Source organism: Vipera ursinii (assembly GCF_947247035.1).
Source record: "Vipera ursinii genome assembly, chromosome: 1".
Taxonomy (NCBI): Eukaryota; Metazoa; Chordata; class Lepidosauria; order Squamata; family Viperidae; genus Vipera; species Vipera ursinii.
Genome location: NC_139512.1, coordinates 5,473,942 through 5,486,683, shown reverse-complemented (window position 1 = coordinate 5,486,683; position 12,742 = coordinate 5,473,942). Strand labels below are relative to the sequence as shown.

The 12,742-nt window shown below is 41.5% G+C and overlaps 1 protein-coding gene and 1 long non-coding RNA gene across 2 annotated transcripts in view; one reads left to right on the top strand and one right to left on the bottom strand.

Annotated features, from left to right (window-relative positions):
- Window positions 1–2,340: 2,340 nt before the first annotated feature.
- LOC310641972 overlaps window positions 2,341–12,742 on the top strand; it is a 102,030-nt gene continuing 91,628 nt past the window's right edge. The window contains exon 1 of the long non-coding RNA XR_014492824.1: window positions 2,341–2,382. This is a non-coding gene — a long non-coding RNA (uncharacterized lncRNA). The remainder of the gene's footprint in view (window positions 2,383–12,742) is intronic.
- On the bottom strand, window positions 2,926–11,697 carry OAZ1 (ornithine decarboxylase antizyme 1). The gene is given in 6 exon segments (XM_083348678.1): window positions 2,926–3,392; window positions 3,533–3,618; window positions 4,553–4,725; window positions 5,004–5,090; window positions 5,092–5,149; window positions 11,423–11,697. Coding segments are annotated over 6 exon segments (657 nt in total). The 5' UTR covers window positions 11,545–11,697; the 3' UTR covers window positions 2,926–3,261.

Sequence of the window (12,742 nt, the reverse complement as noted above, 5' to 3'; positions counted from 1 at the left end):
ATGTCACTGATAGGAGTGGTATTAAAAATTGAAGCAATTCTATTAAATGCCTTTCTTTTCCATAATTTCATCACATGAATTTAGTACAGTTTTTTTTCCAAAAATTGCCACTTGGAAGAATAAATTCAATGTGTATGTATAGAATACTGGATTTGTAGCCCGTATTTCTTATGGTGGTATACATGCAGAAGGATCTCTCTTAAATCTTAGTCCCACAGTGAACTAAAAGGGGATGGTTCCAAAATATTGAACTTGGGATCTTCCAGGCCCAAGTAAAAAGTGTCCCCCCCCCATTTTAACTGCAATCAATAAACTCAGGAAAGAAATCTGAAACTATTCATTCCTGACTTGTTTGCAAAAAAAACCCCACCCTTACTGAAATCAGTAACTTAACAGCTAAAAAGCCCTATGAATACCAGTCATACTTCATTCCACTTCAGAGATGCATCAAAACTGTCTAGTTATGGTTAGATTTATATCCTGCTTTTCCTTCAGAAATGGGAAGCCGTGTACGTTCCCTAATCATGTATAATAATTTGGGCTGACAGTGACTAACCTACTAATCATCTTGTGAAGTTCTAGATGAAGGACTTTTAACCTGAAGTTCCTTAATCTCCTTTGTCCAATACTAGCCATCACATTTGTTAGGAAAACCCAGAGGGACTAGCAAAACATGAGGTGGACTTCTAGAAACTTGTAGGTTATCTTGCTTGTTTTACCTCCAGGTAAGGACAGAAGTCCTACCACCCTTCAGCTGTTAAGTTGCAGCTCCCAGCATACCTCACCGTGGACCATGTTGATTATCGGCTACATTGAAATGTAACTCAGGAACATAATCCTGAGCTACAAGAGGCATGATAGCCTCATCCTAAACAAGACAAATATTGGGGACTGAATCTATGGTTATCTTGAAAGGATGACCTGATACTGGTGGTCCTAGTAGTTGTGTGAGAACAATTCACAAAAAGCATTGGAAATTCAGTATGTGCATATTTGATTAAATTTTCTATTAGAACACAATTCTAGGGCCTAGGCCCATGGTGGTGAACCTATGGCACACATGCCACAGGTGGCACGCAGAGCCCTCTGTGGGCACGTGCCCCATTGCCCCAGTCCTAGGCTTTCAGCTGGGTTTTATAAAACCTTTTCGCTTTAGGCCTCCACTGCCGTGTGCAAAAAAAAAGGTTCAATCAATTTCAACTTCTCGTGGGGGAAAAAAAAGATCTCGTAAAGTTGGAGTTGATCGAACTTTTTAGTCCCACTCTGCCATTACACCGCAGCCACGCCCACCCAATGGGCCACACCCACCCAGCACCTGACGATACATAAGTGGGTTTTGGGTTGCGGTTTGGGCCCTTGGTCTCTAAAAGGTTCGCCATCACTGGCCTAGGCAAACAACTGCACTCCTTCATATTGAAGAAGGAAGACATCAGTAAGCAGAGGCTAAGGCATATGAATCCTGATTCAGATAATGAGATAAAGTAATCCATTCATTTTTCCCCAAACACCAGATCCAGCTTAAGGAGACAAGATTATTTTTGCATCCCAACTTAAAATACCAATGTGTAGAAATCTGGAGTTACTTTCATGGGCTCATTCATTCAATGCTTTGGAAATCCAGTCATCAAAATAATATTCTTGCAATGCAGTAGAGGCAATTGACAAAAATAACAATAGGATCAAGTTGCTCATTGTTTTAGGATAATTGATCCAAGACAGAAGCTGTGACAGATTTACTGCCAAATATTTTCACATGGGAAGGCAGCAAAGGGGAGAGATGGGAGACCTTGACAGCAGAAAGGCATAAAGATGAGGGACTATGAACCCATCTTAACTTCCTTACAAAATTATTTTCCCATTGCCTGGTTTTTCCAGGTTAAGTAACTCATATGATCAGAGCTCAAAGACAAGTATAAGCTTTTCACTTCCACAAGCCTTGTATTTTTAGATGGTGGACTAATAAATGTTTAATATATTTTAAAATACTAATGCAATGTCTAATTGGAAGAACTCAACCAATGAGGGAGGACTGTTGCATCCAAAACTGTGCATCTAACTTCCCTGTCTCTATAGCAGACATGTCAAACACAAGGCCCGGGGGCAAAGTGGTTTCATGTGGCCCACGAAGCCATCCTGGAAACAGTGAGGGAACAGCCCCCACTGCCTTGGCCCTGGCCCAGAGACCCTCCTTCTGCCAGAGACCCTCAGATCTGTCCCACTCCTGCCCAGGCCCCCATAGGCACCCTTGATGCAAACAATGTAGAGTTGGCCATGCCCACCCAGTAGGCCATATGCACTCTAGCCACACCCACCCAGTAGGCCACACCCACCCAGGCCATACCCACCCGGCCCCCTGAGGGCAACCGCAATGCTGATGCGGCCGTCAATGAAATTGAGTTTGACACCCCTGCTGTATAGCATCATCCTCCAAGCTGGTAGGTAGAAAGGTATGTTTTACGGTTCCTGATATATTAAGCATGGCCATGGACCAGGCAAGTTACGAGTACTGTAACTAGATTCTAGTATAAATGAAAGACAATCCAAGGATAACTCTACAGAGCAATTTGTGCCAATACCTTGGTGGCGCAGTGGGCTAATGCCTCCTTAAGTAACACCAGCTGCCTGCAATTAGTGCAGGTTCGCATCCCACCAGGCTCAAGGTTGACTCAGCCTTCCATCCTTCCGAGGTAGGTAAAATGAGGACCCAGATTGTTGGGGGCAATAAGCTGACTTTGTAATAATGCCGCTTGGTGTGTGTGTGAAAGCCCTAATAAGCAGGCATATACATAGAATGAAGGCTACTGCTAAGCTTGTAAGCCGCCCTGAGTCTTCGGAGAAGGGCGGGATATAAATGGAATTAAAATAAAATAAATAAAAATAATACCTTTCTAAAAAGAAAAGGTTTTGAAACAGTAAAACCAGCAGTAAAGTAAAATATAAACTTTTATTTAGAATTAAAGCGAATACTTCAGTATCACAAACACACAATATTAAACTTCCAAGAAATATACTGCTAATTTGGAGTGAGCATTTATTTTTGCACAATTACAACATGCGGACAAGTCCAGGGGAAAAAAAAAAGATGACAAAAGTTGGAAATTTTCAACATCTTTCCCACCACCAGAGCAGCTGTCACAATAATTCGTACAAAGAGCAAGTCATTTTATATGTGTGCATGTATGCTGATGCATAAGATGTTGACAAAATTCCTACAGATTCATCTTTGACAAGGAACAAGCTCTAAAAGGCAAACACTGCAATCTAGTCTTCTTCAGAAGAGTCTCGTTCAAATGTGTACGCCATAAAGCAAGCGTCAGGTCTCTTGGGGACAAGGGGATGCCCTGGTCTCACAATCTCAAAGCCCAAGAAGCTGAAGGTACGGAGCAGCGAAGCTACAAGAAAACCAGAGATTTAATACCAATTCCTTGAGATAAAAGGACACAAGGCTTAACGCACAAGCAAAGGCACCACCCATTCCACAACCCCCTTAGAAACGCAGTCTGCTCACATGGTATCATCCCAGCTTCCTTACCTCTGTCATCTCTGTTCTTGTGGAAACAAATGAACACATGCTCTACTTGAAGCTGCTCTTCCGCAAACTCAAGAAGAACTGCAAAACTAAAGACAGGAAGAGAGTGAGACCCTTTCTCGCCCCCCCCCAGAGGTATTTCAAAACTATGATTTTTATTTAGCGGAAGATCCATGATAGGAGAAAGGTTGAAAGATAAAAAGAACACAATTAGGAAATCTACTATCCACCTACTGTACAAACTCACAGATAAGCCAAGAATTTTAAGCTCCAAAAATACAGCTGAAAAAAACATTGGCTCACCTGTGAATCAGAGCTCAGATCATATCCTTAATATTGGGCAATTGTATAAATAACAGTTTGCAGTTTCCTGCCTGTCGCTGTAGTTAAAAGGGGAGGGTAGGCTTATATGTGGGTGATGCATTTCTCACGGTAGTTTGCTTGAATTTTTGAGAGCTGTCTTATCCACTGATGCGTAAGTATATGTGCTTTCCGCTCTATAATCTTGTGGCCATTTTAAACTTCATGCTCTTCTAGCTTTACACATGATTACAAACCAAAAAGCACGTGCTCAAATACCAAAACAGCAGAACACACTTTCAATGTAGTTGGTGAAAAATAGTTTAAAGGATTAAAATCCATCATTTTCTCATGCTCCTGAACACTGCAAGGCACTGATAATTTTCTCTCTAATTACTTGATACTGTTTCAGCTAAATACAACAGAACAGTATCACCCAACAGTGAGTTTCACTAATTAACGTTCAAATCTATCAAGATCTAGAGTTTGACCTCCTCCACAAATATCTTCGTCATGAAAAGTAATCATGGAAAGGTATGAACTGAATACAAGAAAACAGACACCATGTGACATAGGTCAAGAAAAATAGCTGCAAGCATAATATCGAGAAAATAGCAGTTTGCAGCTGTGGGCCAATGATTACTTGAGATTATGAAATTTGCTGTTGACCTGATAATAAGAACTATTTCATAACGTATTTCAAAATCAACTATTTTGCTCTACCTGTCTTTGCTTCCCTCCGGCAAAGAGCCATTGGGAAGTTCGATATACAAATTGCTGCTATTCAACACAGTTCTCCAACTGATTTGTTTGGCATCCGTCAGCCTGGATTGGATATTCAGGATTCTTGTCCTGTTACTTGATGTTATTTCCTCTGTTACATTCAGCCGATTATCCTAGGAAAGCAAGGCGGAATTTAGATTATTTATAGATCCCCTGAACTATAAGCATATTGACCAAACAATGCATGGACTTGTACCCCAAATTTTCCAACAGCTCAAGATCAGTTCCTGTGCTGGTGTACTTGCCAGGCCCAATATTCAGTTAGGTACAAATCAGATACTCTTAATAGCTAATCCAGAAACCACCCTCTTCCAATTCCTTTACGCTTCTCAAGCCCCCCCCCCAATTCAAACAGTATCAAACTCAATTTATAAAGAAGACGTGTACTTACAGAATAAAATAAGTTAGCTGAAAGATTGTGATCCCTCCGACTATTCCCTCGCCCACCTGGGATCTTCAGGGGTGGGTGAGGGACATCAGGAGCACCACCGAGGCCCTGGACCCAGGTTACTACAGCAACTGAAGGACACCCTGGAACTGAGCGGAAAGCAAGAATTATTATTGAGGTCAAAATTCAAGGGCAGACTAAAAATTTTCACATAATCAAATATGGTGAAAAATAACCATTACACCCAGCCAGCAAAAAGTTATAAACCCAGCATTTAGAAAGCCTGAGGTGGGAGATGCCTAGATAATCCCATCAGCAAATGGGAAGATGAGATTATCTCACTATCATTCCACCTCTGTGTTTCTAGTAGTTACATGGAACGTCTAACTCCCAGGAATTGCACAGCTGCCCCCAGAATCACACGCTGAATGAGGCAGACTTCTCTTCTTAGCTTTGGTAGATCTGATAAGCAAACACAGAACCTTTGTGTGTTGCAATGCAACCTTTACATTACATAAGCTTTGTATTCAGAGACTTGTGATAAAAAGAACGGTAAACCTACATACAGATTACAGTAACACATTCTAACAGCCTGCCTTTGGAAATGATCTAGAAACCACAACTGGTAGAAATGTAGCGCTAGCAAGCAGGAATAGTAGCATTGCAATGCAACATCTATTCTCTAGCTGATTACTGACAAGTCTGAATCCAATTCAAAATGCTGGGCTTGAGCTGTAACATTCCATGTGGCTTAGCTCCAGGATACTTCAGGGACCAGTGAATGTAAGTCAAATCTATCTAAACTAAGTGCTTATTTAGAGGGAGGAGTTCAGGGTTCCACTTTGCAACAAGCGGGCATGAACCTAAAGATAGGTCCTATTAAGGCTGCCCCATTATGGAAAGTATCAGTGCTTACGGGCGTTTCACAAGGGATAAAGACCGTACTATTTAATGAAGCTTTTTGGAAAACGGTCAGTGCTGTCCTGATTTCTTAGTGACCGTGTTCTGGTTTTTTATTAAATGTTATGTCGTTTTTATTGTTGAATTGGTTCCCTATTTTATTATTTTAAACAACCTGAAATGATCTGAGCTGGCCAGTATATATATTGTTAGCAAATATATTTTGCATTAAAATCAGATCACAATCCATCTATGCCAAATTTTAAAAAAGAACACCCTCCTGCAGACAATTCCAGATGTAGTCCCATCTGAATGGTTACAATATGTGTAACAGCCCGTCCAGTGGTTTCATCTAGTAGTTTTTGCCTGCTGTTCTTAGGTTGTAGGTGAAACGCTGCTACTAGGAAGCAAAACACTCTTAGAAACTTATACAGAAGCTCTGAAGTTAGAAAAGTCAGACGTTTCCTTTAGGACCCTGATTGCTACTACAGTACACAAAACTTCCATTCTTTCTTAGATAGGTTGGCCACCTATTAGATGTCCCCATAATTTTCAATTAAATAGATATATGAAGTTATTTAAAAAAATCTGTGGGTCTGCTGCAATTATATTCTGTAAGAATTTTGTTATGGTAATTCGATTATGCAACTTAAATGTTTTGTCAGGTTGAAACAAATCCCTTACAGCATTTGTTTGCAGAGAGGTGATTTTGTGTCACCAGCACCCAACTTAACTGAAAGCAATTATTTTCCTTTAACACCAACCACAGCTACTGCTGTTCCTGCTAGCCCCTCCCTCTGCACCATCCTTCATTCTGCAAGCTCACTGGGGTTGCGTCACCACAGCAGATGCAGCAGATCAAGGTCCCCCTGGGGGAAATTCTCACAACCATCCTGCCAGCAGCCATTTGCAAAACAGAGGGGGGGGGGGAAATCCACCATTTTGAACACCCTTTAAAAATCCTTAAATCTTTTAGCACTAGGCATCAAATTAGCATTCCTAAAATGAATGCTTTAACAGACTGATTTTTCTGCCATATGTGGTGCTTTTTTTCCAAAAAACGAAAATGCAAAATAATTATTTCTCCCTAAAAATACTACATTGCTTCTTCAAACAGGTTCATCTTCCATTCAAGAACCCTTTTCTTACACACAATTGAGCTTTGCGCTATGTGCAAGATTTTTTGATTAATGTGCTATGTGACACTGGGAAGCAAATTTTACCCTGCACCGGGTTTGAGTAAATATTAAAAGATTTAGGGTTCACTCATAATACTTTAAGGTTTCCTACTTTGTATGTATTTGACTACTGCTTTTAAATTTTAAATTGTGAATTTATTTTGAAGGGTAGTACATATACCCACACTGAACTAGCTGAATATTGCTGTTCAATATGTCAGCTATATGTCAGTTAAATTAGGGCTTAATTTCTCAAAAACCCTGAATTCACTCTTTCGTTTCCAAAGTGTTAACCTACATGGGTGAACCAAACATTCAGGTAAGGGAGCTGTGTTATGCAAGATAAATTCAGTCCAATCCTGTTTTCTAATCATTATCTTCCTTACTCAAAAGCTGTATTGTGCCACTCCAGTAACTCTGAATCAAAGCTTTTTCTGGCATACGTTATGCTTTCATTAGGCATTTCATCTGATATTGACATTATACTCCACAAAAACTAAGCTGAATGGACTGCTCATCAACACCATTGTTCAACTAAGGTATGAAGTATTCCAGCCCCAGTCTCCATTATGTATGTGGGAAATGTTTATGGGTAAAAAGCCTATTTTGCATACTTTTAAAAATGGTTCTCTCCTGCTTTGTTTAAATCTAACCAAGAGTGGACATAGAAAAATGGCAGGCAGTTCTTGCTGAAGCATATAAGACACTTTTTCCCCCCTTTTAAAGCTTGCTAAACAAATCCCTAAAATCTGACACTCTGAAATCTCATACTGGCCATTCATTTCAGTCTGCCTGTTGGCACCATCATTTTAGGTGTAGCAGTATTAATTAATGCTGCCAGTGCCTGGTCTAGAGTATAAAGGTCCAGGTATGGTAGTTCTTGGGAAATCTCAGCATCATTCATCTACTGCATCTCTAACAGGCAGAAACTACACTAAATGGGATTTGATCAAATTTAAAAAGACCAATTCAGATCTAGCTACTGGGGACGGGAATTCAATTATTTATTTTTATCACAGTGTATAATTCAACTATCTGCTAAAGACAATTCACGTTAGAATTGTCCCAAGTTAGGTCAGGAAAGCACATCTTACATAGCATCCCCAAGGAAGAAAACAACTTTCCTTCACAATGTTTCCCTTATTCCATAGTATACAACTGAGATGACAACAGTAAAACAGAAAGGAAATTCTTTTATGAACTGCATCATCAAGTTGAAATGGGCTCTATCTTAATATAACAATTTCCCAACCACAGGAAGCTCTGGATGATGGCCTATAATCTCCCATTATTCACAATTATTGATCATGATGGCTGAGGATTATACATACGGTAATTCTCTGGGGGCCAAGGTGAAAAAGTCTGTGCATGATATTACGCCAAGAGGCCTATCCCTTTTTACACCTCATGCAAAAACTTTCTTGGCTCATCAAGGAATTTCTTTATTACAATGAAGATCTTCGTATCAGGAAAAAAGGGTGTGCGAAGCAAAAATCTAAGATTATCTCAACCAATGATTACAGTCTCAGAGCTGGTCTGGTTCAGCTCCACCACAAGCGACCTTTTGTCTTGATTAGGAGAGATCCCTATTTCTAATTCACTGGGTTTTCCCTGAAGCAGCTTTTTTCCCCTCAGACTGCATGGCACTAATGAAATATTGTGATCCCAACTGAGTTCACTGTTCATACCAAGCCATAAAGATTGCTCAGAATATATGAATCCAAATTCAGGGGGGGGAAAGATTTCAGCTACAACTGGGGGAATTAGTTCTTAGCTTGTAGAGCAGATCAATTACTGAAGAAAAAATTCTGTGTCACAAAGCCAAACTCAAATATTTTTTTTCACAGGAGATATGACATAAACTAAGTGAAGCCACATCATATATGCATACAGGGATGGGTAGGAATTACTTTGAGTTTTTCTGGAGAGTGATTTTTTTTTAAAAAAAATAGTCCATATTACAGCAAAGATGTGTTGTTTCCTTCCTCAAAATGGTGGGGAACCAAAGCATTTTCCCTGTAATCATGATTATGACAGGGGCCACTGTTAGTTTCAGTTTGTAACTGCAAAATTGCCCTAATGATTACCATTTTGTAAGCTAAGTAACATCTGCTAAGGATAAAATTAAATTTAAACAAACTGCTTGCTTATAACATTTCAGGATACTTTTAGCTATAAATTCAAACAGCTTCTCTTACACAGATACCCTCTGAGTTGATCTACAATTCTTATTACCAAGGAAGAGTGGACAGATTTGGAAAGCATACAATAAAACTTATACACTTCTCCCTCATCCAATCACAGTATCTTTTAAATAAACTTTATTCTATAGAATAGCATAAATTTGCTATGTGAAAATCTGAATGTAAGAAAAGCCTGCCAATCAACTGTTTTCAGCTGTTAATCCTCAGCAGTTCTATCATGGTGCCCACAATTCACTTAATTGGGGGGGGGGCATTATCACATCAGAGGGGAACAGATTGGATGCACGCATAGGAGGACATACAATCCCACCTTTGGCGGAGGGAAAGGTTCAGATTTTCATATAGAAAAAGAAAACTCCCTTTCTAATGGATCAACTAAATTTTTTTTTAAGACAAGAGCTGAAACAGGAAACACCCATATGAAAACAAGCTACGTCTATAATATATACTTAGGAATACCTTCATTTCATCTTAGTGCTGCATATCTAAATAAGTATTAAACCATATTAGCTGGGAGAAAGATTTTTCCTTCTATGAAAATAGGATTTATTTCATGTATAAGGTGGATTCTGTCACTCACACATACACTAAACTTTGTTCTTTCCTGCCTGAAAAAATATACTTTTCCTATAACTACTTGATTGTTGGACTTTACACTAACATAGATGTTAGTCCTCAGCACCCGATAGACCTTGGAACTGAGAAAACAGTAACATCTTACATAAACACACAGGTTTTCATTTAATAGACATCACCTCAAATAGGACCTAATTTTTCCTGCAATGGATATTGTATGAATAGGTTACAGGGGATCTTTCCTATGCACTGTGAATAAGGCAGTAGCCAGTAAGCAACTAATTTTATCAATAAAGGCCTGCTATCTTCCAATTCTCTCCTGAAATATATAACTAAAATTTCTCTTCTTTATGCAAGTGGAGGAAAAAGAAATTAACCCGAAAATGAATGAAGCCTTATGGCTTCAATACAATTTTACTTCATCCTCCCTGTATTGATTGATGGAATTACACGTACTTTTTAATGGGGTGAAATGAATAATTCTTTTCATTAAGAGACTAATCAGAATTTTTCATTTTCGTTTCTCCTTTGAACCCAAGTAGCAATTAGGCAGAGCGCCAGTTTGATCTACTGTACTGGGTAAGGTAGCAACCAAGCTAGAAATGAGGAGCTTTAGTCTCACCTTAAGTACAAAACCACTTATCGTGATCTAAGGCTAGTTCTCTCTCAGCCTTAGGAAGCAATAGCAAACCACTTCTGAAAAACCTTCCCAAGAAAACTGCGGGGACTTAGCCCAGGCACTTTACAGGGGACTGGACTGGAAGCCGCACACGTACAGTAATAAGGCATCCACCAGCTTAGGCCGTATCTAGGGAGAAGATACGTGTTTAAAAAAAAATCATTTCCCCTTTTTTACTACTGCACCGTTCTGGTCGGAAAGTACCCAATAAAAGCATACAGCTAGCAGGAAGTACGGAGTTCCTATAGAGCAGTGTTTCCCAACCTTAGGAACTTGAAGATGCGTGGACTTCAACTCCCAGAATTCCCCAGCCAGCGTAGCTGGCTGGGGAATTCTGGGAGTTGAAGTCCACGCATCTTCAAGTTCCTAAGGTTGGGAAACGCTGCTATAGAGAACCTTAAGAAGCGCACTCTTTCTTCCCTTTTTTTATATATGTCAGAGTTTCGGCTGCTAAGACGGAAGGCTTTCGGCCTGCCCCGTTCCCACAAGCTGTTCTGGAAGCTCTTACAACTAGGGGTCGGGACGGCAATCCCAATTAGCCGCGCCCTGTAAACTAAATGAAATATATATATATATGGAAGGGGTTTGCAGGAGACACGCATCCCTCCTCCTCCTCCTCCTCCCGAGCCTGAGTTGGGAAAATCGATTCCTAGTGGCGGAAGTTCGAAGCGACACCATCTGCCCCGCAACGCGAGAGAGACATCGATTTCCGAGCCTCTCCCCCTACCCCAGGTTGCTAGGAGAAAGGGGGCGTGGTCCCGCTGGCTCCGCCCCTCCTCCCGCGTGCCTGGGCGGGGCTCGTAGGGCGAGGCCGCGGGACTAGGCCGCGGAGCGTGAGGCAAAAGCGGGCTCGTTCCTTTTGGCCGTTTTCTCTTCTCTCCTCACCTCCTCAAAGCGGCGTTGTTGGGCAGGGTGGGCATGGTGGCGATACTGGTCTTTTTATTTCCTTCCTTCTCGCGGGCAAAGCAATGACTGTTGAGGATCCGCTGCAGGGAGGATTTCACCATCCGGGCCGCCCCCTGGTCGCCGAACCCCCGGTCGGGTCTTTGCCCTTTTCTCCTCCTCCTTCCAGCCCCCTCCTTCTGGGCTACCTCTTGGCAACGACTACCTTCTTTCTCCTCTCTTCGGCAGCACAAAATGGCGGGCGGCAGAGGACGGCCAACTGCCTTTATATGGCAGTGGGCGGAGATAGTCCCGCCCATCCGTGGCGTGGATTTGCGTAAGCGCGGCCCACTTGTATTGAACGAAAGCCCAGCCTACTTCCGGTGTTGAGAGCTGCACCCTCCCACTTCGAATCCGCTCCCTCGCCAATGCTTCGTAAAAGAAGAAGACCACGCCTCCTTCCTTCCCTCCCTCCCTCTGCTTCACCGTTCGGTCGTGCGCTCTCTCTGAGGTAAACAGTATTTTCTCTTCCGACCTCCTCGCCTTGAGGCGGTGCAAGTGGGGAAGAAAGCGTTTCTGATTGGCTGATGGGCCGAGACGAAGAAAAGGGAGGAGAGCATTGGTTAAAATGGCGCACACCGTAGTACAGTATTCGTTAGTCTACAGTAGGCGGGTCCAACTGGAAAGTTGTCTTCTTTTCTCATTGGCTTAAGGAACGTAGAGTTTAGCATTCAATTGGTTGTGGAAGGTGCCTTTCTCGAAGGAGACGACGACAAGCGAGGACAGAAGCTAACTGAGGAATTTGCGCACGGTCAAGGCTTTAATGGCGGAAGCTTAAAAACAGGGCAACCCCAGGGGGCCGTTTATTCTCAATCCCCCCTCCCCGAAATGGCAAAAAAATATTTATCAAATCTATATGGCCGTCCACCTCGCAAAACGTGACCCTGCATGGAGTACAGCCCCCCACCAAAAAAAGTATAAAGCAATAAAAATGTCTTACACAGTTATATTAAAATTATTTTTTTAAAAAGCACACACGAGATTCGATAAACAGAGCCCCTCAACATCCCACTGGTCGCCCAGGCCTGATGAGAAAGCTAGATTTTGAGGGACTTCTGGAAAATAAGGGATGGAGCTGGCCTCACTTAAGGGTGGGGGAGAATGTTACGCAAGACAGACGCCGTGGCAGAAAAGGCAGATAAAAAAAATACTTGCAATACAGAATACAATAAAAACTCACCTTTCTTCTATTTGCCCAACAGTCCACTGTGTATACTGCCTTGAGCCCCTGAAGGAATAATTTAGATATAAATTCTCTAACCT